This window comes from Mastigoproctus giganteus, chromosome 5 (genome assembly GCF_048544385.1).
Source record: "Mastigoproctus giganteus isolate SK-2022 chromosome 5, ASM4854438v1, whole genome shotgun sequence".
NCBI lineage: Eukaryota > Metazoa > Arthropoda > Arachnida > Uropygi > Thelyphonidae > Mastigoproctus > Mastigoproctus giganteus.
In genome coordinates this window covers 172,152,620-172,178,523 of record NC_143579.1, presented here as the reverse complement: position 1 = coordinate 172,178,523, position 25,904 = coordinate 172,152,620, and the positions used below count along the sequence as shown (strand labels likewise).

General features: G+C 37.4%; 1 protein-coding gene across 2 annotated transcripts in view; it reads right to left on the bottom strand.

Annotated features, from left to right (window-relative positions):
• Positions 1-25,904, bottom strand: part of thoc5 (THO complex subunit 5) — a 388,780-nt gene that overhangs the window by 220,825 nt on the left and 142,051 nt on the right. For both annotated transcript variants that reach the window (XM_090373524.1, XM_090373522.1), the window contains exon 7: positions 12,351-12,465. In XM_090373524.1, the coding sequence (XP_090229650.1) occupies positions 12,351-12,465 (115 nt within the window). The remainder of the gene's footprint in view (positions 1-12,350; positions 12,466-25,904) is intronic.

Sequence of the window (25,904 nt, the reverse complement as noted above, 5' to 3'; positions counted from 1 at the left end):
TATCTCAATCTTGTAATTCTTCCACGATTTCGTAATACACCTCTTTTTGAAAGTAAATCGGCAAAGAATAAAATGTTTTCAGCTTTTATGAATTGCATTTAGCATATACTGTACATTTAGTTAAATTTAGCACCCTATTTAAAGTATATCGTTAGTGAAATATATATTTGATAAATGAGGCAGTATGACTTACTCATATCTGTTCACTCTGAAGCTAGGTGTTCATGGTTGGGGAATAGATTTAGTTCAAACAAATTGACCTAACTTGGCACACCACAGGCTAAAGTACTGACTGTATATGGATTTCTTTTAAATAAAATGAAACAGTTATGTAATAACTATTACATTTTATTTTAATTATTATAGTTACAGTAATGTGATGTCCATTTCCACTTAGTCTGCCAAGCCACACTTACTTTTTCTGAAAGAATCCCAATTATCAGTTGATTCAACTACTGCTCATCTCAGTTGTCCTAATTATTTGCTGTACAATTCCTTTTTCTTCAAAGGTGGTACTTGTGCATATGTCTGCTCTGATATTCCCTATCAGAGACCTAATTTGGAAACTCTGGCTTAAAATATCTCACCCCATTCTGACATATTCATCTGTTGCCTCTATCATTCTACCACCACTACCACTAATCACTTAGAACTCTTTGACTTCCTCTTTGAAGCTTGATTTTCTCCAGTCTAACCTTCCTAACAGTGAAGTAATTTTCCTTGGTGATTTTAATGTTCACAATTCTAAATGACTTACATTTTCTGTCATACAGATCCAGCTGATCAAGATGCTGAGAATTTTGCAATTCCTAATGACCTACCTCACACAGATTGTTCATTTACCTACCAGATATTCCTAACCATACAGCAAACATTCTTGATCTGTTTCTCACAAACAACCCTTCCAAGTACACAGTCAAGCTGAGTAGTGCTCTGAACACCTCAGATCACAACTTAATGATGGTCTCTTCTCTAATGTTGCCTTTCTCTTGTGGCCATTCTCAGCCCCATGTTGTTTGACATTACAAGAATCAAAATTGGATGACCTGCAAGATTTCTATTCTTCTTTCCTTGGTTTAACTGTTTTAAATCTTCTGACATCAGTGAAATTATTCTCGCAGGGATGAAATCCTTTATTCCACACTCAGCCTTAAAAAATCAGGATCGTTATTTAAACCTTGGTTTTCCAATAAATGTGCTACGGTTGTTCAAGATAATGTTGCATATCGCAATTGCCTTGCATCCAAATCTTCAAGTTCATTTTCTACCTACACCAAAGATTGCAACAATTGTAACACAGTTATTAATCAGTCCAAACTAGATTTTGAACAGGGTAAGAGCAGAAAACTTGCTTCTTTCCAAAGAGTAGTTGAGCATTCTGGTCTCTTGAAAAAGCTATTGGCTGCAACTTTTGCCCATCTGTACTCCCACCTCTGTTAAAACTTGACAGCTTTATTGCCTCCTCAGCTAAAAATAAAGCTGACTTGTTGCATTTTACTTTTCTTATAACACTTATACTGATGATCTCAGTAAACCACCTCCTAACATTCCCAGTACGGTTCACTCAGTGCCTCCTGTGGTCTTCTGTCAAAAGGAAGTCATATGAATGATGCCAAGAAAGTTCTAGGTCCTGAGATTATTTTTCCACTTGTTCTCAAAACCTGTGCTGCTGAGCTTACTTCTGTTCTACGTCACATTTTCACATTTTTATTCCACCAGTGTTTTCCTTTCTGCTTGGAAATTTGTTCATATCCACCCAGTTCCTAAAAAGACTGATAAATCCTTCCCATCCAATTATCGTCTCATTACACTTACTTCTACTTTTTCTAAAGTAATGGAGAAATCCATTAACTGCCAACTCCTAAACTATCTAAAAACCTTTCATATGATCAATGATCGCCAGTATGGATTCCATCGGTTTTGATCCACTGGTGATATACTGGCTTATGTTATCTATCTATAGACAAATTCAATGGAAACGTTTGGTGAAACTCAAGCAGTTCCTTGTGACATTTCAGTCTTTTGATTGTGTTTGGCATAAAGGTCTTCTAATTTCTCCAATAATGCTAGTGTTCCTCAAGGTTCAGTTTTCTTCCACTCTTTATCTCTTGTATGTTAATTACCTTTTTCCATTGACTGGAAATCATATCCATAGTTTTTCTGATGATAGAAAATTGTATTCCATTTCCATTTTTAGAAACCTTGCCCTCCACAAACCTCTTCAACTTCTCATATAACTTTCAATTCCTTAAATTCTGATCTCTAGGCAATCCCCAATGAATCAAAAGATAGCAAATTGCATTCCATCTTCCATTTTTAGAAACCTTGCCCTCCACAAACCTCTTCAACTTCTCATATAGTATTAGTAGAGGCATAATATGCCTCTATTAATGCTAATACTTTTTGATTATGATGCAAGAAAGCAAGCTTACATAGGATCACCAAAAAAAAAACATTCCCCTTTCACCCATCCATTCTCTGCAAATGTTTGTCTAGTTCTGCCTTGAACTTTTGAATTTATGTTCCCTCAGGTGAGTAATCTGAGCAAGAATCCCATCAGCATTGAGCTTGCTCAAACCATTCAAGGCATTATACACCTCAATCAGATCACCTCAGAGGTGCCTAGTCTCCAGAAGCTGTAATTTGTTGAACTTAGGCCTTTCTTAGTAATAGCAACCCCTTGTTCCACTCACCAATCTCATTGCCCTTCTCTGTACTCATTCCAGCAGCTCTACATCTTTCCTAAAATGAGGCCTCCAGACCTGTATACAGTACTCAAGGTGTGGCCTGACCATTGCCTTATACAAGGGGACAATCACCCCCTTATCCCTGCTAGCAAAATTCTTGTATATATCATTGACAAGCCACCATGAGCTACTCTTGCAGCCTGTCTGCATTGCTCAGAAAATTTCATATCTGATTGGACAATTACCCCCAGGTCCTTTTCATTATACATTCCCTGACCCAGTTGTACATTACTCTAGGGGCTGCTACCCAAATACAGTTTGGGCAACTGTATTTGGGCAACGGTGGGCAACTGACATTTAACATTGACAAATGCTTTGCATTTGTCAATGTTAAATGTCAGTTGCCCACCGTTCAACCCATCTGCTCAACTTTTCTAGATCCTGTTGCAGTAGTGTAGCCATTACTGTCATTAACAACCCTGCCAAACTTCATATATTCTGCAAACTTAGACAGTAATCCTTTAACATTTTAACATTGACAAATGCTTTGCATTTGTCAATGTTAAATGTCAGTTGCCCACCGTTCAACCCATCTGCTCAACTTTTCTAGATCCTGTTGCAGTAGTGTAGCCATTACTGTCATTAACAACCCTGCCAAACTTCATATATTCTGCAAACTTAGACAGTAATCCTGATATACCTTCATCAATATCATTGATAAATACCAAAAACAACAATAGGCCCAACACTGAACCCTGGGGAACTCCACTAATAACATTAGTCCACGAAGAGCGGTGTCCATTGAAAACCACTCTGTCTTCTGCCACTCAACCATCCTTTTAACCATTGTAGCAACTTGCCCTTAATGCCATACTACTCCAATTTGTACAGTAGTCTTCCATGCGCCACAGTATCAAAAGCTTTCTTCAAAAAATTATACTTCTTCTGTGATTATCTTTGATTAGTCAGATTTCTAGGCAAGATTACATATTTCTATTAGGGATTACCCTGACTTCTAATATATCTTGGTATATGCACATCACAAATATTGCTTCCTATATATCTAAAAACCTGGGTTCTCTTTTGCTCTCAGTGTTACTTTTTTTCTTTTCTTCTCATATCATTTTTCTTCTACTCAATCTGTATAAATTTCAAATCGGCTCTATCATGGAATATTGTTTCCATATCTGTGGTGGTGGTGCTCCTATAACTTCTCCATTCAAAAGAGGGCAATTAGGCTAATTAATAACCCATAATCATCAGATGGGTACCCTATCTATATTCATTTTGTTGCAGAGGTGTGTTGATATTTTGTGATTTTTTACTGCCTTGACTGGGTGGAGATCTCTCAAGCAATATTATGATGATGGTGTTCAGAATCTGATCCTGTAATGATGAAGAGGAGTAATTTTTGTACATGGTTTGATTGGTATTTACTAGGAGGTACAGTTCAATCTGTATGTCAACTAACTGATATTTGCAGATGACCCAAGTATAAGACAGCTTCTTTACGTAGGTCAGTAATGTGCAATTGTTTTGCTCCCTAGTAGGAGACATTATGTTCTGCTTTATATTTTTGGGTTGTTTACTCATTTATCTAGTAATTACATATTCTGAAATATGCAGAGTGGTCCTTTTTGCTAGATGGACATTTCAGCTGGCAAGTGTTGCATTGTTTGTTTGTTTGTTATTTGGTGTTTTTAGGAGCATTAGCAACTAAGGCTATATTGCTCCGGGGATATGCGGTGGTCATTCCCTGACCTTTCTGCATCCTCCGTTATTTGGTGGTCACGGGCTCAAACCCCAGTCTAATCAAGAAGCATGTGCTGTGCATGCACTGCTGCTCCTGCCCACCTGGCTACAGAGGTGCCTGGTGTTGCATCCTTGGCAACTATAACCTGGTGATCTACATTAATCATAAATAGGAATTTCCTGATTAGCTGTTTAGCAGTGTTCAAATTTTTGGTATCTGTAATTGCAGAGGATGTGGAATGTATGAATTAAGAGTACATATTAAATATCCAGCTTTAAGATGCAGGGTTTGTTGTAAATGTTTGTTGTACTGAAACAGCCAACTTTCATTGTAAGTCATTAGAGTACTCTGAAAGTCTGGACCTTTAATTTTTTTTCCGAACATCTTCACAAACTTGAAGTCGTCTCATTGTTTTTTGATCTTCGTTCAAAATTTTTCAGATGTTTTCATGTTCACAGATGTTTTCACAACAAGAATCAACATTAGTGACTGCATTAACACCATTTAATTATGTCATTAGACATAATTAAATGGCGTAATTTGCATCATTTCTGAAATGACGAGAGAAATGACGTAATTTGCATCATTTCTGCGTCAAATTGGTTGTTTTCACATCAAAAAGTTGGATGCTGTAAAAATCTGCTGTAGACACTACAATGACCTCCATCAAAACCACAGATAAAATGGCTTCCAATGCATGGCTTATGAGCAGGATGCTGATCCCTGAGACAGGAGGATTCATGCTCGGTACCGAAAAACCATGTAACCAACATCAGGAACTATAGAAAATAGGTTGCCAAGGAGCCCGGATTGTCACACAGGAGCCCGGTTGCCAAGGAGCCCGGATTGTCACACAGATATAAGCAGTGCAGAATTGGAATTTGAGGAGTACAATGTGTACAGAAAGGATAGGAAGGGAGGAGTGAATATGCTGTTAGTTAAGAAACACAAAATCTAAGGAAGTGCATCCACAGTTGACATTGATGTTCAGTGCAATATTTAGTCAATTTGGTGTGATATATGCACTGAGCAAAAATGAGAGTAGAAGTGTGTTATAGGCCTAATGACTACCATGAGTACAATGAACCACTGTACAGAGAAATAGAGGGGGCCAGTAAATCAGATTGTCAAATAATGGGGCATTTTAACTTTCCAGATATTGACTAGAAATTGAGGGTTGGTCACTCACCCACTAGCAAAAACTTTTGTGGTTTTATTGGATGATTATTTTCTACAGGAACAAGTTATAGAGGCAAACAAAGAGAGTAATACTCTTGATCTGGTTATTAGCAGTGATTATTCGTGCTTTAAGAATTTAAAGATAAAGGAACCACTGGATGGCAGTAATCAAAGTGTACTGATGTGGGATTTACTTAAAGATATTACTATAATCAGGGATAACAGGAAGGGTTTTTGCTTCAATAAAGGTGACTACAGTAGTCTCAGACAGTTTTTAAATTCTGTACAGTGGGCCCAAATGATTATGTTACCTGCAGCAAATTCTAAATGGGAAGCATTCAAGGAGGTAATCGTGGAAGCTACTAAGCTTTTCATACCAATTAAAAAATAATGTTCAAGGTTTAAGCCTAAATGAATGTCAGATGAACTAATGAGACTTGTGGTAGAGAAGAATAATGAAAGGAATGCATATAAATTATCAAGAGACACAGAACCTTATGGTAGATATAAGCTAGTCTGTAATCAAGTTGCAAAGGAGGTCAGGTGAAAGAAAGCAGATTACGAGAAATCTTTGGCAAAGTATGCTAAGTAAAACAGCAAGGACTTCTTTAGTTATATAAACTCTGGTGGGAAGAGGTGGAATCAGATTGGTCCACTTGATATTGATGGTTTCACTGTTGATGATCCTGTCACATAGCTGATAATCTGAGTACTTTGCATCCACATTCACACATGAAGTTATTAAGAGAGGAAAATGCCAGAAGTTTATCAAACTGGAGGAGAATTGTTGAAGTTAAACATAAGAAAGGGCACCTGGTGTGGATGGGATCTCTCCTCCAGTTATATCAAAGGAGGTGGAAAGTAGAAATATCCCATTATAAGCCACTCTGATTTACTGGCCCACTCTATTTCTCTGTATAATTTTGTTCATTGTACTCATCAGAGTCATTAGGCCTATACTACACTTCTACCCTCATTTTTGCTTTCCCAGTGCTTATGTCACACCAAACTGACTCAATATTGCACTGTCCATCTATGTCAACTGGTTGCACTTCCTTAGATTTTTATGTATTTCTTAACTAAATAAATAAATAAATAAATCTTTATTGTGAAGTAGAATTACAGCACAATATCCCATCACTGCAACGAGCGCCAGGGGTTCACATATGGATTAACATAAGTACAAATTCAAATGGCTACAAAATATAGGGAACACATACAAAAGGCTACAAAATACAGATTACAAATGCAAAAAGAAATACAAATACATCATAAAAACAAGGAGCTGAACACAAAGAAAAACAAATACAACTTGGCAGTGATTCAGGTTTCAAGAGCTTTGATAAAGTTGTGTCTGTCCTTTTTACTTATTATGGTGTCGATGTCGGCGTCCACACGGTTGAGGGCAGCGAGCATCTGCTTGGGCAGAAATCTTTCGGTGAGTACAAGCCTGTTGTGGTGAGCCACAAGTGCTGGTACCGACCTTAGGCTTGGCTGTGGAATCCTCCAAGAGCAAGCATTCCAAATATTTGGAGATGATATTTGGCCTGAGATGAGTTTGGCTGTGAAGACCAGCCTCTTTTCAACGATCAGGAACTTCAACCTCAGGATGTCGAGTGCTTGTGCCATCATGGTAGTTGTGGTAGCGGGAGGTAGCCGAAGCTTGTTATTCGCCCATTTCAGTAACCAGTATTCAGCGGTGTACACCCGCTTAAGGTTTGTATGTGCAGCAGAGGCCCATATTTCTGCACCATAAAGAATGGCAGGGTAGACGGTTGAGGTGATGAACCTTTTAACAGTGGCAGGATGTCGGACGTGTAGCAGCTGCTGCTTTGAGATCCACCGTAGACGAGAAAATCTGGTACTGAGTTTGTCGATCTGGTTGACAAAGGACATCTTTTGGTCGAACAGAACGCCAAGGTCTGTGTGCGAGGGTACGTTTGGTATTCGTACCCCTGCGAGTGAAACGTTGAGTACTGTCGGCATGGATTTAAGGGAGAATATAACCTGAGCAGACTTCAGAGGGTTGATTTTTAGATTGAAGTTTGCCAGGTACAATTCTAGATCCTTAAGTTTGGAATTGATCCTGTTGCTGAGCTGGGCGGGGTTGTCGCCAGGGTTAATTGGAGTCAGCAGTTTGAAGCTAACAGCACAACACCTCCTCCTCTTCTATCCTTTCTGTACACATTGTACTCCCAAGTTCCAATTCTGCATTCTTTATATCTGTGTGACACCGTGTTTCCGATAACCCAACAATATCTGCCTTTGATGTGTTGACCAGCACTTCAAAATCATCAAATTTATTTACTATACTCCTAGCATTGGTGCACATGCAAGTATACATGCACCTGTTCTTACTCTTAGTTACTACAACATAGTCCATGTATTTACTTGTTTCATGACTCCCAGCAGTTCCTGAAATCCCCAGTAACTTGCTTTCTGGGCTGCTGCTCATTCCAATAGAAGCAGTGCAAGAATCACTTCCACCTCTGTCTGCGGCTACTGTTAATCTATTAGTCTGTGAATCCCCCCCAAGCTAGGAGTTTTCCAACCCACCTAACATTGCCTCGATAGCATCAGCAAATATTCTTCATCCTTTCTATTTAAGTGTATCCCAACCCTGTAGAAGCAATCTCTCCTGTTAACAAGATGTTCTGTTTCTGCTGCATGCTTTTTCTATAGATACTACTATGGGCACTGTTCTTCTGAATTGGCTTCTATAATTCTTACTCTCTCTTCCAAACCAGTCAACATCCTTTTACTGCCTAATTTCAAACCCACAGACCCTATTTTTCTTCTTCCTCATTTATTCCTTCAATTTCTGTTTTCTGGAAAAACCTCCCTTCATATGTATTTCCTGAACATTACAATCTACAGAAATTCAATTCTAATATCAACAAGTATCTCCTTTCATCTTCTCAATCTTCAACCTATGCATGATACTGAGTATCATACGTTCTAATATCTCTAGTGCTGGAAGTTTCTGTAAAAAATAATAATAATATCTATATTACAATGGCAAAGCAGAGAATAACAGCTTGTCCATTGTGATTCAGTCTTAGCAGATAAGTGAAAAGCTATAAGCAGTGGAATTATGACTATTATATCCTGCCATATGGTTAAATGCACGTGAGGTAGTATTGAAAGCATTCTTAAAAACTATAATGCATTGGTTGGTTGACTTTTTTTTTAAGAATTGTCTAGCAGTAGTTTGATTCTTAAAAAAAATTTAGTTTGAAGAAATGGGACTTTGTTATAAAGTGTTGCGGAATTTTTTGCAACAGATGTGGAAGTCTTGAGTGTTTTTTGCAAAAAATTCCTTTATAACTTTGTTATAAAGTGTTGCGGAATTTTTTACAACAGATGTGGAAGTCTTGAGTGTTTTTTGCAAAAAATTCCGCAACACTTTATAACAAAGTCCCATTTCTTCAAACTAAATTTTTTTTAAGAATCAAACTACTGCTAGACAATTCTTAAAAAAAAAAAAAAAAAAAAAAAAAAAAAATCAACCAACCAATGCATTATAGTTTTTAAGAATGCTTTCAATACTACCTCACATGCATTAACCATATGGCAGGATATAATAGTCATAATTCCATTGCTTATAGCTTTTCACTTATCTGCTAAGACTGAATCACAATGGACAATCAAGTGGCCTAGGGGTCCCTGCTCGACCATCTTCAATTTTGTTGAACCTTGGTGTGGATGTTTAAACAGGTTTCAAATGAAGCTGTGCAAAATGTCAGTGCAAAATGTAGTATGCTTGAGACACCAGCACCTTTTTTGTGGAGGTCACTTGTGTTAAGCAGAATAAAACACAAAAACTTTTCAAAGTTTTAAGTGTTACTGTTGCACAATGATGAGAGGTAGTGCTCTGAAACTTGGTATACCAGTTAACTTTTAGCAGAGAATACAAAACTTTTGGTGTCCAGGCTCAAAAACTTACACGTTTTACAATGCGATCTAAAACTGGCACGAAAAATTTGTCACAACAAATTCAAGCAAGACTTTTGAAAGTCATAACTTTGAAATAAAAACCTTTGGTACCTTCTTCTTCTTTGGATATTCCGCTTACCAACTGCATTCAGCCTAACTAAATATCAGCTCTTATACTTGTTTTCTGGCTAAGATATTTTCCTTCAAAGATTCACTCAAAATTTGAAAGTCAAATTTGACCTATCTTAAAGGGCAAATATCTTAATGTGGGACACGTTCAATTCTCTCATTTTTGCCACCACTGGAAAGAGCAGTTTCAGCTACAAGAATCATGGTTTATCTGTTTTGTGTCTTTGCACTTAAGGCCTTAAAATTAAGCCTAAACATCAAGTAGTTTTATGTGCTGTATTGTTATTTTGCGAGATCTTTTTTGTTGCCGAACGCTTCCTTAATCCTGCCTAATGTTAGAATAATCTAGAAATAGAGTATATTCTAGAATTCTAGAAGAATACCCAAGAATTATAGAATATTCTAGAATTCCAGAACATTTTAGAATATTCTTGAATTCCAGAAAAACTGATGAATTTTGTACAAGCATGTGACTGGAATAAAATTCTGTTTTGTTTCTAAAGAGGAAATTGAGCAAGTAAGGCCATTTCAAGAGAAAACATTCATAGAGGTTCATACTATTGCTGGAACAAGAAAAAATCATTACTTCATTCCTATTGATACAAGACAGATTTGTGTTTACAGAGTATCAAATGACACACCATCATCATTTGTAGCTCATGTAGATCAGACTAGTGAAACCAATATTCAATACGTGTCAATTGTTAATTTACAACCTGGCCAATACATTGTCTGTATTTATGACAATAATTGGTGGATTGAAAATATTTGTGAAATTTCATTTGAAGAACATGATGTATTGGTAAATTACATGCATCCTCATGGAGCAGCTTGCTCATTTCACTGGCCTGCTAGACAAGACGTCTCCTGGATTCCTGAACAACAAATTATTGCCAATTTTCCAGTTCCAAAAACAACAACAATGGGATGACAATATAGCTTGCCTGAAGTAGTAACATCAATGAAAAATTCCAATCCATTACAAAGCAGTGATTCAATATATTCACACTCACTTGCTTATTTCAAATTGTATTGTGTTTTAAATAAATTTTGTTGCAGTGAACTTCTTTCAAGCTTATAAACCAATAGAACAACATCTTTTTGCTTGGAATCCTGAATAAAGACCACTTTTCAGGCTTGGGAACTTGCACTAAAGAAACCCATGCAATTTCTTTTCTTGCCATTTGCACCCCCATTGTAAAAAATACGGATCTTTTTGTGCATTAGCAATACATCCTTTCTCCTTAAACCAAAGGGCAGAGTCATTGCAGAAATTTTCACTCTTGTAAATGCAATAGTTCTGCTCTTATTCTGATGTGAAACTTCACCATCAAATAAGTATGCAAATATTATGTGGAAAATATAAAATGTTTAAGGCCATTTTTTAGGCCTTAAGTAGCAAGACAAAACTGAAAAACCCATGATTCTTGTTGCTTAAAACCTGCTCTTTCCAATGGTGGCAAAAACAAGAGAATTGAAAGTGTCCCACATTAAGATATTTGCCCCTAAAGATAGGTCAAATTTTGAGCCTATCTTTGAAGGAAAATATCTCAGCCAGCAATAAGAAAAAGAGCTCATATTTAGTTAGGCTGAATTCATGCAGATGTTAAATGGAATTCCCAAAGAAGAACGTACCAAAGGTTTTTATTTCAAAGTTTTTATTTCATTTAATTTAGTTTTTTTTATTTTTAAAAAAAATTAGTTTTAAAAAAAAATTTTAATTTTAATTTAGTTTTAGAATTTAAGCAAGACTTTCAAAAGTCTTGCTTAAATTTGTCATGACAAATTTTTGGTGCCAGTTTTAGACCGCATTGTAAAAAATGTGAAGGTTTTTTAGCCTGGACACCAAACATTTTCATTCTCTGCCAAAAGTTACTAGGTACACCAAGTTTCGGAGCACTACCTCTCAATGTCGTGCAACTGTAACACTTAAAACTTTGAAAATTTTTTGTGATTTGCTCTGTGTAACACAAGTGACCTCCACAAAAAAGGTACTTGTGCCTCAAACATACTATATTTTGAACTGAATTTTTGCACAGCTTCTTTGGAAACCTGTTTAAACATCTACACCAAGTTTCAACAAAACTGAAGATGGTCGAGAAAGGACCACCTTCAAAATTAGGCCACTTGACATGGAGTCACCCCTGCAACCAATGAAACAATACAAAACTGCTACAGAAGGACTGTGCATACAGACAATCAGGGAACTGCACAGAGGAATTTACTGCCTTCAGTGTGACCAAATAAGTAAAACAGTTTTCTGAGAATTCTGCTTACATCAGCAAAAACTTTAAAGTAATAAAAAACTTCATTTTTAATATTGATTTTAATAAAATAAAAAAAATTAAAATTAAATTAAAAATTCATTAATTAATAATGAATTTTAAAATAAATATAAATTTTGTGAGAGTTTAGTGATAATGTATCTCAAATATATAATCAGTGTTTTAGAATAAAAGATCAAGACTGTCCAACTTGATTTAAAAAAAAAAAAAAAAAAAAAACGGTATAAGCACTATGAAACAGTGCTTATGTGATTTTTTTTTTTCAAAACAAATAAATTTAAACAAGTTTATTTGTTTTAGCAATAATTTACAAGAATTATTGAGGTTTCACTTGTAAAACCTTTATTTTATCAAATTTTAAAAGCAGAAAATGTCACTTACATCCAAAATTGATTTCAGCGTTGGCTGTAAATTCTCTAAGCATTCCTTCTTTTTCTCTATTTCATTCTGGTAAATTTCCTTCATATATTCAGTTTCTTTCAATTTCTCAGCCAGTCTAGAGTTTAAATAACACGAGAGAGAGAGAGAGAGAGAGAGAGAGAGAGAGAGAGAGAGAGAGAGAGAGAGAGAGAGAGAGAGAGAAAAATATGCATATATATATATATATTATTTAACCAGTGCTCTATTAAATAAAACAAACTTCTCTAATACAAGGATCATATTTCTAAAACACAGGGCCTAGATTACTAGAAATTTGCAAACTATATTTTGGGCTAAGAAAATTTAATGGAAATTGAATAGTTGAAGGATTGTTTTGGCAAGAGAATTACTAAGTATAAGACAGACATGGAAACATTCTTGACTAGTTTGCACATGAATTGGCTGGTTGTGTTGATCAGATGGTCTTTTCAGGCAGCCTAAGGAAGCTCTTGGTCAACACTGCAATCTTATTGCTATGGCTGTCAAATATTTCTGTAACTGAGAACGTATTTGACAAGAGAAAGAATTATCATTATTAACCCCTTCCCAGAACATTTTTTTCCTGAAAATGTGCCATAACAGAGCGACCTTTTTTTTTTATTTTCAAAATTAAAAGTATTAGAAGATGAAATGCACAAGGCATAATTTCTCATGGGTTTAGTAATTAATTATATAATATTGGTGTATAACAGGGTGATTCACCACCAGTGCGACAAACTTGCAGGAGGTGTAGGGGGCACAAAGATGAATCGGAATCACATAGCATTGTAGGGTCCGAAATGCCTTCGTCATGCAGTAGAGGACGTTGAACGGGAGGTCACGTGAACAGCGATCCAGCTGGAAGTCAGCATTTGCGAATCGGTTCCCGAGGCAGTAGGATGGACGAGGTATTCAAACGTTGAACTGCCCGACATGCACCTCGCATATGGAGCTGCGAACTGTAACGGGCGCGCCGCTCTGCGCTTGTACCAGAAACGTTTCCCACACAGGCGTGGTCCTCATCATACGATTTTCGCACGTGTGCACAGAAGGTTACGTGAGACTGGTTGTTTCACGTAACCTTCTGTGACTGGTTGTTTCACGTTAAATAATATATATATATTATTTAACCAGTGCCATGAATCGAGATCGAACAATGAGGACGCCAGACAATGAGGAGAATGTCCTACATCTTGCAGAAGGCAATCCGAGTACGAGTACTCGAGCGATAGGCCAACGATTGAGTATTTTCCAATCCACTGTATGGAGGATAATGTCAACCAACCAAATGACTTCATACCATCTGCAACGCGTCCAATCATCGGAGCCTGGGGATTATCCACTCCGGAGGACTTTTGCTACTTGGTTTCTTCAACAGAAACGGTTCGCAAGTGCTGACTTCCAGCGGGATTGCTGTTCACGTGACCTCCCGTTCAATGTCCTCTACCGCATGACACTTGGAATACTGTGTTCAAGTATGGAGACCGCACCTAAAGAAAGACATCTAACTTCTTGAAAGGGTGCAAAGAAGGGTAACTCGCCTGGTGAGATCGGCAAAAGGGCGTCCTTATGAAGAAAGACTTCGAATATGTGGGTTGCAGAGTTTGGAAACTAGACACCTTAGAGGAGATTTGATTGAGGTGTTTAAGGCTCTGAGAGGCATCAGTAAAATGAATGAGGACAAAATTTTCAAGATTATAAATGATGCTAGAACTAGGGGACATAAATTCAAGTTACGGGGGGAAATGTTTAGATTGAACTGCAGGAAGTTTTATTTTAGCCAGCGAGTTATAAATTACTGGAATAAGTTGCCTTCATAGGTGGTAGAGGCCAACAGTTTGGGGAAATTCAAAGGTCATCTGGATAGTACTTTCGGGTAAGGGAAGCGCATAGGATGATAGGTTTAATTTCCTTTTTATTTATATTTTATTTTATTTATTTATTATTTTTTTTATTTATTAATTATTATTATTTAGTTATTTATTTTATTTATTTATTTTTTTTTTGTTTTTATCATTGTTTTGTTCGGATTTTTTTTTTTTTTTTGGCTGGTGCAGCATAAGCCATAGGCTTTCTTGCACCATGCGGCCGTTATTAATACTAATGACGAAGGTATTTCAGACCTGCAATGCTATGTGATTCCGATTCGTCTTTGTGCCCCCTACACCTCCTGTAGATTTGTCGCACTGGTAGTGAATCACCCTGTATACACCATAGTTTACCCATAAATTTGAACTATGTATGCAGTGTAAGGCATCGTTTTAATTGTATCTCTTATTGTGGGTGCCTTCACAACGAGATAGCTGGTATTGCACTACTTCAAATAAATAATGCTTTTCTAGTAGAGAAGACTACTGTTATTTATTTTCAGTGGATACCACCACCCAGATGATCATTTCAAAGCTAGTGGGCTTTATCATCAGTGGATGGGCAATTACAACAATGCCTTTACGCTACATACGTAGTTCAAATTTATGGGTAAACTATGGTGTATCTACACCGATATTACATAGTTAATTACCTAAACCCATAAGAAATTATACCTTGTGCATTTCATCTTCTAATACATTATTATTACTTACACCATTTGGCATCTCTCATATTATTGAAATAACTTCGCAACTGTGATGACATGTTGCATTACCAGGGTACCTGGGCAAATCTTTCACGTAGTTGAAATTTATGGGTAAACTATGGTGTATCTACACTGATATTATATAGATTAAAAGTATGCATCATGCTAATACTCATTGTATAGTTTTTTTGTGTTTCTTATAAATTTTTTAGTAGAAAATACATGGGAGTAATTAACCCATTTGGGCTATCCTGAGTTATCCCGTGTATGCCAAAAAGTATGCAAATTATACAGATTTTTTTAATAAATTAGCACTTGAGCTTAAAAAAAAAATGAACAGAAAAACACTCTTCACTACTCATTACATAAATAAATTTAAAAAATCAAGTGGAATGTTTGTGGCTGGAGTATCCTCCGGCCACAAGCAATAATCGTGAACTAACTACATTCTATTCACGGCCACCGCAAGTGGATAGTCGAGGTAAGCGTTGCTTACGGGCAGCAGTTCAAGAGGGCGTCGAAATATTTTTCGATATTGTTTTCTAATTGGTTAACGCTTATCAGTATTCAGCATTTAGGATGGCAAATTTTATTTTGCTTACTGGCGGCACATAGGAACGTGCACTACTGTTCGGACATTGCTGTACAAGTAAATACAGTGGATTCTGGTTATTTGGGCCACCGGTTAATCAGGGCAGCCATTTATTTGGGGCAAATCTTAAAAAACAGAAACCAATAAAGAAAATAGCCAGGGTTTACTTCATTTAATTCGGACAGCATGCCGTTTAATCGGGGCAGGAGACCGCAGCACTGGAGATTACCCTACGAATGTCTCCGATGGTATCACATGGTTCAGTCAAAATTCTGGAGGTCACAACCATAAAACAATAAAAACAATTAGCAGCCACATGTTTATTGGGCTTTTCTGTTAGTGAAATCTATTATAAACGGACAGTAAACTCGATCTTACTGAATTTGCGATAATACCGACAGCTGGAATTCTGTGGGTTATTATGGTGAAATGTGTTTACACTTCCATTAAAACTTCAATCATATAAAAAAATTAATTTTCAGATCTTCTCTTCATTCCTATTTTAAAAGCTTTGTAACTCGCTACTCCGTTCTCACTTGCAATTTGTGTGTGCCGTATTCTTTGTTATTGGTTGCTTATCTTTTTACTGTTTTAAATTTTAACCCCCACCCACAAATGCAGTGAACAGAAATGTCAACTAGTTCGTATGTACATATTACAGTACATATTAATTATTCCGATTATCACATATATTCTTCCGATTTTCATGTATTTTTTAATTGGTAAGGTAATAAAGGGTAAATTTGTGCTTAATATATCTTTGCTTTAATAGCCTGTGGATAATATTCCTCCTATTTTCACTAATTAGAATCGCTGTTTAATAGAATTAAAATTCAATTCACAAACGTAATCACAATGACTGGCGCTTACTGCACATCGTATAGTGAACGGTACTTTACTATGTTGAGTTCGTCATAGCATGATTTGATTGTACAGTAAACCAATTGTAAAGTGGGGGTACATTGTATTTTTAACTATTTACGTGAAACTTCGGATAATTGGGGCAGCCGCTTAATCAGGCCAAAATGCACTAGTCCCAATGTGTCCCAAATAACCGGAATGGAAGCCAGTCGTTTGCCGCCAGCCATAAGAAAATCCTGAGAAACCTCGGGATTTATCTGGCTAATGCAAAATTAGCCAGATAAATGTCTGAGAAAATACGTTTCAAACGTAAATTTAGAGGTAATATTGTATCCAGAGATATTTCATGTAGTTCCAAATAACTTTTAAAACTAAAAACAAGATATCTCGGGATAATCCATGAAGAATATCAAGTTTAATGTCTAAGAATGCAGATAATTACTGTAGGAGTCCCACAAGGTGGAGTCATTTCCAGTCTCTATTCTCAGCCATTCTTATTCCTTTTATGTGTCCTCATGCTGATGCTTTAATATATGCTGATTATATAAAGTTTCTCACCTTAATCTCACCATCAGCAAACACAATGACAATTACTTCAATCATAGAGAGCTTGACCACTCTTTCAACTTACTTGCAGATTTTTGGGTTAAACCTTAACCATACTAAATCTGTAATAATGATTTATTCACTCAAACAACTGGCACTATCTGGGGGATTACCAGCCATAAGGACCTCGCTGTCTATTTTGACCCAAAGCTGAGATTTAATATGTACACAGAATACTTCAGGAAGCAATTTATCACCTTACACTGTGAGCAAAACAATGGAGAGCAAAACAATACTTATTTCATGCCAAAGATGCCGCAACCACTACCAGTAACAGGATATTTTATCTGGTTACTTTATATGCTGCTGAAATTTGGGCATCTGCTTCACCCTCACTTCAAAAACCAGTGTTTGCATGTGAATACTGGACCCTGAAATGGTGCACAAATAAGCATAGCTGACGCCCTCAACTGACATCGCTAAGCAGCTAAATGTACCCAGGCTCCCAAACTAATTAACCCCAGATGTTAAAATGATTATGGTAAAAATGTTCACAGGAGTGACAAATACCCCAAACATCTGGGATTTCAATGGCACAATCCTCCACCATCCTTGAAGTCTAACTCCACACATCTTCAAATACAATTGTCTGCAAATTTGTGATAATTTCATACCTGTCCAGCCACTTCCCAAAATACAGGCACTCCTGCATCTCTGCAGAAAATAGCTACCGATTACAAATATGGATGCATTCTCCTAGAGTGAATCACACCTCTTTAAATGGAATAACTCCTTTCAAATCTTGTGGCTTAAACTGTGCCAGATTACTAAATGTCAACATCAGCCACCAACCTAGCCAATGTATACTGCATGGTGTGAGCTGTAACAAAAATTGTTTCTCATCTGTTGTTTGATTGATTAAAATCCATGGTTTGATTTTGATTCACCTTTCCTGCCATTGTTTTTATTTCTTCCTCTAATGGTTCATGTCCGGTGAATGGGAAAGACATTCCGTGGTGGTAAAATCTGCAGAATGCTCTTTGAACCATGTTCTAGTCACCACAGCTTTGTGGGGGAGGTGCACTATCCTGCTGGAAGAGTCCATTGCCCTGTGGGTGCACAATGACCCAAAAGGGATGCAGATGGTTTGCAAGGATGGACACATAACCTGGACCATTCAGAGATGTGTCTAGACATACCAGAGGTCCCAACTTGTGCCAGTTGAACATGCCCAAGACCATTACTGACTATCTGCTTGCCTGAACAGTTCCTTGTTGACATGACAGGTGCATAGCTTTGTGCGGTTTATGCCAGATATACACCCTCCCGTCCGCTCGAAATAACTGTAAATGGGACTTATCAGACCAGGAGACCCATCTCCAATCATCCAAGATCCAGTGCCAATGTTCTTTTGCCCAGTTGAGGCATAGAGTCCTGTGTTGTGGTGTTAGCAATGGAACTCTAGTGGATTGATATCTCCCATAACCTATTGTGGCTAACGATCGCCTGATGGTCATGGTGGAGACATTTCTGGAACCTCCCTCGTTGAAGTCGGTGGTGATTTGTGCCACTGTCACTCTCCGGTCGGCTGAAACAATGAGACAGGCGTCGACAGCCACGTTCATCCACCACCTTTCTCTGCCCACAGCACTGTTCACGATGAGATGTTAGTCCGGAAATGGTGTATTCCCGACACACTCTTGATACCATCAAATGGGAATAGTGCAATTTCTGTACCACCTCCATTATAGAGTGACCCATGCACCGGGCACCCACTATCATCCCTCTTTCAAAGTCTATTAACTCACGATGTTTATCCAAACTGACATCGAATTACCATCTACGTGAATGCATTGGTGCAGTGTACCCATATATCAGTCAAGCGGTGGGTTTGTCCACTAGTGAGAGGGGTGACAGCGTAGTGTTGCCCAGGAACCCAGGTATCCCATGAATTCTGTCCTTTCAGTGCACAAGGTAATATATATTAGGGTAGCAATAATCCCAGATAACATACCAATTGGGTGAAACCATACACAAAGTAACAGAGAAGGAAAAAGGACCTAAGGATAATTATATAGTTCTGACATGAAGTTCTCTGAACAGTACAGGCAGGCTGCAAGGACAGCTCATATGACTGTCAGTGTTGCACACACAGCTGTTAACTTCTGGCTTTCAAAAAGCTGGATATGAGGCATTTGCAAGCAGGAGATTTTTCAGAAAACCAGAAGTTTTCTGTAGTCTACCAACACTAGAAATTAAAGTTCATTGGCAAAATAGACATTTTATATTACAATACAGCCATAGGATTGTTTGCAGTGCTTTTAAACATTAGCTTACCTAATATTCTATTAGATATCAACTGATTCATTGAAGAAAGATACTATTCCAAACTTTGCCCTCTACAGAAATGTTGAGTCAGTCAAAGTTTTGTTTACTACAATGGCACTGATGTTCAGACTTGGCTATCAGGCACATCTCAAGTTTCATCAGAAAATAACTGAATTTATTTATTTTTTCTCCTAGTTAAATATTCTCTCGTACTCAGCATTACTATGTAATGCTATTAAAATACCATGAATTACATTACTTGGGATAATCTGTTATATTTCAAGCTTCCTTGTGCACTTCTCATGGGGAACTGATAAGGACCACTGTACATCAATTCTTTTTTTTTTTTTCTTTTCTTTTTTTTTTTTTTCATAACAGCATCTTGTAGATCTTCACACTGAAACTAACAGAACTGATGCTGCAAAATAACTATTTCTTTATCTTTAATGATACAAAGTACTGGAAAAAATTATTTACTGCCATCTGGTGAAATCTGTGCTACCTCAGGTTTTATAAGAACATTTTTCAATGGTAACTTGTGCACCATGTAGGCACTTGTTGAACAAAAGAACAAAATATTCTCTTGTTTTAGACACTCTCCACAGTCAGGGCAGTAGAAATTCCTGTGGTTAAATCAGAATCATCCCTCTAGTTGTCTTCTATGGCAATCAATTTCGAAAAAGGAGGTGGAAGATTTGAAAACTTGGTAAAATGAATTTGCAAATAACATTCTACAACATCTGGGAGTAATGACCCCAGTATATAAAAATGAGGTACATTAGACAGAAGAGCTACATTCAGATTTTCCAACATTGGCATAATATTTTAAAAAAATAACAAACTGCTTTATTCAAATCCAAAGAGAGAAACATGAACAGACTTTCTGAACAATTGAGGATAATTTACCAAGAATTATCAACTTACTTGGTCTGTTTAGAATTGCTTTTATCAAAAGACTGAAATTTAAGAGTTTTTCTTCAGTTCATAAATTTGTCTTCTTTCAAAAAGTTTGGATCATGAACCCGATCTGAACATGAGTTAGTGCCACTCATTAGTCATCACTTTTGGATTTAGTAACCTCTGAAAAAGTGCTCATATTGTGTTTCTTTTCTTACCACTTCTAACTTGTTATTTAAACAGTTTGTTGCCACTGTTCTAACAGACTAGTTGCACATTTAACCAAACACAGCTGACAAATGCACATACAGTAAACCCCTGGTATTCGCGGGGGCTATGTTCCTGAGAAATGCTACTAATACCGAAAACACAAATACTGACACTCCCACAGTAATAAAAGGGTTCCTGTTCCAAAGTATGAAATATATATATATATATATATATATATATATATACATGAAAAACTAGTCTAAAATTTTGTCTATGTATGTATTATATGTACCTACATAATGACTATGTACATAGAAAAATGTGACAGTATACACTTGGTCGTTGACTTACGACCTATGCGACTTACGACTGGCCGCGACTAGGCGTAGAAACGAAGGTATGTACAGTATCGCTAAATAAAAGATGAAAACATTACTGTATTTAAAATGAAAAATAAGATGATAAAAATTTAAAAGATTATAAAAATAAATTATAAAGATGATAAAAAGATTAGAAAGATTAAAAAATACCGTTAATAAATATATGGCCGACATACGACCAGATCGACTTACGACCTGTCAGTCAGAACAGAAGTCGGTCGTAAGTTGACGACCAACTGTATAGTGAAATACAAGCATAAGGCATCAAAATGAAAATAAGAAACAATTTAATATTAAATGTAGTATTTAAAATAAATTTCAAACAAATCTTTCAAACCAGGCTTTGCTAGCTAAAAAACTTATCCCACCAGTGCCATCACCAGTTTCGCTAAAGTGTTGATAAAGGTGTTTTGCCTTTTCATGAATGATGAGTGAACTTAACGGAATTTTATTTTGAGTTCGGTCTTCTATCCATAGATTTAAAGCTTTTTTCATGTTTTCTAATTTAACATCATGAGCTACAGAGCAAATTTTTGAAGCAATTAGCACATTTTCATGGACACTACAGCAGATTTTTCTTCCGATTTCTTGATTGATTGTACCATTGACTCATTGACTTTCACCATTGGAAATTTTGTCTAATAATTCAATTTTACTCTATGTCATCATCACCTTCTTTGATCTTTTCACAATTCCCTTGTTATTCGTAGCCATATTTTTGTAGGGGTTAGAAAAGAACTTGCCCATAATAAAGGTACTCTTTTAACTGTTAACACACTCGAAAAAGTCTGTTTACACACTGCAAAACGGTAGATTTTTCACTTTTGTAAGCATATCAATTAAAAGCAAACGATGAAACCTATGACAAGCACATAACACATACTGAACAAGGATTATCAGGAAACATCTGCGCTCGTGATTTTGTCACTTCTCTTCTCCGCCCGCCCACTGGGCACTGTTTTGACTTGGCAAGATGATTTTAGCCACACCCATGTTTTTATGGCGGAAAATGTTCACGACGGTGCTTTAAAATTTGCATTTTTTTAGGTTTAATTTTATATGATATCAGCGACTGCAAATACGTGAATAGAGATACTGCAAGTAGCGGGGGTTTACTGTATATTTATACATACAAGTAACCCTCATATAACACGGTAGTTAGGTTCCTATAAAATCTCGTGTAGTTCAAAACTGTGTTATACGGGACTAAGAACCAGTACAGAGGGGGGGGGGATTACGTTCCAAAAGCTAAAAAAAACATCATTTTTTTTATAACTATCGGAAACTTAATTTTTATTAAAATAGTAATAATTGAATAAACATCTTACAAACTGTGATACATATGTCAGATAATGTACATCCATTAAATTTTCTTCCTCTTCATCACTGTAACCACAATCAAATGAGAATGTTTTCTCTGTTGCAGAATATCTTCACCTTCTGACCTTTCTTCTGCAGCATCTAGATTTCATGTATCTTTTGCTCTCTTTAAAAAAAATCAGTAATCTGGGTTTATTTGCTTTTGCTTGATAGATCTTTGTAAATTTCATGGTACGGAGCTGAGAATTTTTGTAGATCCCTTTTGAACTTCGTGCTACTTTCAGTTGAAGGATCTGCATTCATTGCCTTCCCTAAGCTTATGCCTTCCCGTATGCTTTTCTAGTGTAAAATTTGGAACTTCAGAATTTTCAGCTGTACTATCATCCTCTGAATTGATTTGTTTTATCTCGGATACCATGTCCACCAAATTTGCATCGCCACCATTTTTTCTATCAATAATTCTTGAACATCTTCAGTAGTCACATCATCAAAACCTTTCCCTCTTACTGACTTAGCAAGTTCTATTATCATACCAATTCCGTTTTCTGCCAGCTCGACCATATTTCCTGAATGAACTGACTCTGGTCACACATTTTTCCAACACACGTTTAATGTTGGCGGTTTTACTTCAAGCGATAAAGATATGATTACGATATGGTCCACAATTGAAAAATGTTTCCAAACCTCCATCACTTCAATAGATTTGGAATCAATTTTTTCTAAAATCCATTGTACCAATTTTCTGATGCAACGAGTTTTAAAGGTAGATATAATAGCTGAATTAAAGAAGTTGTATTAGGTGGTAGGAACATCACGTCTGGATGACTTAAATCTTTTGGATGGTCTAGCACATTATCCAATAGCAATAAAACTTAGAAATCTAGATTGTTTTTTATTTTATATAGTTTTCCACAGCTGGCACAAAACAATTTACTATACTGTGAGCTTTTGAAAGAAGCGGTCTAATTTCAGATAGCTGTATTAATAGCAAACACGAAAACTGAATGTGAGAGAGCTCTAAATCATTTTACTTAATCCTGTTTCCCTATGCACTTCTTTTGGCTGATGTTTAGTCGGAAATAAGGTCACCACCATTCCCTTCAACGCCCTTCAGTAACTTTCAAAAAGGATTTTGCCCCGCAGAAAACTGTTTTATATCCGGGTTCTTCCCCACTGCTTCCCCCATAGTGCTGCGTCCAGTTCTCGGATTCTGCTGGATGTATTTTTGTGATTTTGCTTGTCTCGAAGGGCAGATTTTTGGACCACATATTTATCTGGATTGAGAATTTTCAGTCAACCTATTTTGCTCCAACATTGATATAGTGCTATTTGCTACTTTAACTAATGGCTGAAGAGGATACCATTAACCAGAAGGTTATGCCTTGTTCACATAAACAGACTTGCCAGTTAACAGGCGAAAAAGACTCACAGGAGAACCCTCTTCTCTCTCTATGACTAGGAACAGACTTCGAACGACTAGACAGTCTACACTCACACAAAATGACCACGATGCCATCGCGATTGATAACACTCCCGGTGAAAATGATGACGATTGTGAGGAGAATGGAGAGCGGGGCCTCCCGTCCACATCCAGAAAGAAAACACTTGTCAAGAAAAAAGGGTTAGAGAAGCCAGAAACCTCCGCTCTCCCCCCCCCCCCCAAGCAAAGGGAGGGTAATGATGAATGAGAGGATCAGCCTAACTTATTAAGAAAGGAAATTCCAAACCTAAAAATTATCCAGACTCTGCAGTGTAAAATGGAGAGCTGTCTTTACAGCAATAATAGTGGAGTTTCCAGTGCTGTGTGTTTGCGTATTACACACTGTTGGGGCTCATTGGAAAAGATGTTGTATGAAGCGATAATTGAAAATGAGCAACTTAAATCAACAAACGAATGTGACCCTCATGACGACTATAACCAACCTGACTTTCAGGGCCTTGAACACCACTGCCTGTACCACGCAGGCCCAGGCCCCTTTTGAAGGGACTCCTCAGACTTTGTCATATGCAGCCACCATCAGAATACCCAAGATTCCTCCTCCAGAACAGAAGCATATGCTTATTATCAAGGGAGCAGAGGGTTGTGATATCGTGGACAGTGATGGTGAAAAAGACAGTCTTGAAAATCTTAAAAACAAAGTTGGAAAACATAAAAATCAAAAGTGTACAAAAGATCTGCAACAGGGGCAAAATCCTGGAAGCAGCCTCAAAATCAGATATGGAGCAATTACAAACATATGGAAAAGCTGAAAACCTGAGCCTCACCTTTGAAACCCTGAAACTTAGAGGGCCAAGCATTATCATCTTCGACGTTGACATCTCACTCCAGAAGGAAGAGTTCTTGGAAGAGATTTTCAATAGAAACCTATTTGGACATAGACAGGGAGGAGGCAGCCAATGAAATCAAGATTTGGTTCTTAATGACTACCAGGTCATTGGACAAGCTCAACTGGATTTTCCAGGTATCTCCCAGGATTAGAAAATTTCTGCATAATCAAGAAAGGATCTTCTTGGGCTGGTCATCACACCATTTCCAGGACTTTGTACCAGTTATGAAATGTTACAATTGCCTAGGATACGGCCATACCTCCAAGAAGTGTCTCAAAAAGCAGCCAATAAGTGGGCATTGTGCAGAGGTAGGACACCTTTACAAGAACTGTCCAAATAAATCCTCTCCACTAGCCTGTGCCAACTGCAAGGCTATTAATAAACCCAGCAATCGCTCCGTTCAGGATGGAGCATGCCTTGTATATAAAAGAGCAGTTGAAATAATCCGTAACAATACAAATTATGAATAATAGGCCATCTAACCCGACAACATCCATACTTCGCATCGCCCAAATAAATGGACAAAAATCAATCTCTGTGGCTTCTCAGCTCCATCCCATCATGGAAGAACTTGACCTCGACCTTCTCCAGGAACCCTACTGCGTTTGCGGTAGAGTCTCTAGATATCCACTTACATACCGGAAGATACAGACTATAAACCAGCTATGCCTTGCAGCCATCATAATCTGCAGCCTGGACCTAGTTCTGACCAGACTTGATTCCTTATGCACCTCCCTCCCACCTGGCTGCTGCCACTGTGGAAGGCTGCTTTGGCCGCATCTCAGTCCTTACATCCTACTTTCAGTTTAGCACTGACATCCACCCGCATATTTGCCACCCTGGAATGAACTCTTGACCTGCTTGAAGATTCACATGTTATCATCGCAGCCAACTCCAATGCACACTCTACTAGTTGGTACAATACCACCACTGATGCTAGAGGTGATTTACTTGATGAATTTATTGCTGCCGCAGATTGGAGATTGCTAATCTACTGGTCAACCTACCACCCACTCTTCAGGAACCGGGGAATCCAACTTGGATGTTACTCTTATAACGCCTTCCCTCATCAATTGTCTCCAACAATAGCAGGTGCACAAATATGCAACCACCAGTGATCACTGCCTTATCACATACTGTATTACTGATCAAATTACCCCTCGCCAAATCTACATGCATAATATTTCCAGGTTCTCTATAATTTTGATGGATCTGGGGCATTTTTGATGAGATCATCCGGGAAGCCACCTGCAGGCCCTCTGCCCCCAATAGGTATCATTCCATGAATAGTACCCAGAAAACAGATTTTGTTCAATCATTGCTCCTGAAAGCCTTACAAGCATCGATAAAGAACTGTTCTAAAAGTACAAGGTTCATCCCCTGGTGGTCGCAGGATCTTACTAAGCTACGGAATGATCTCAAGCATGCACGTAGAGCATACCAGCGTAAGCACAGAACTGAGCCTCCCCACATCGCTGATCAATACAAAGAAAGATTCA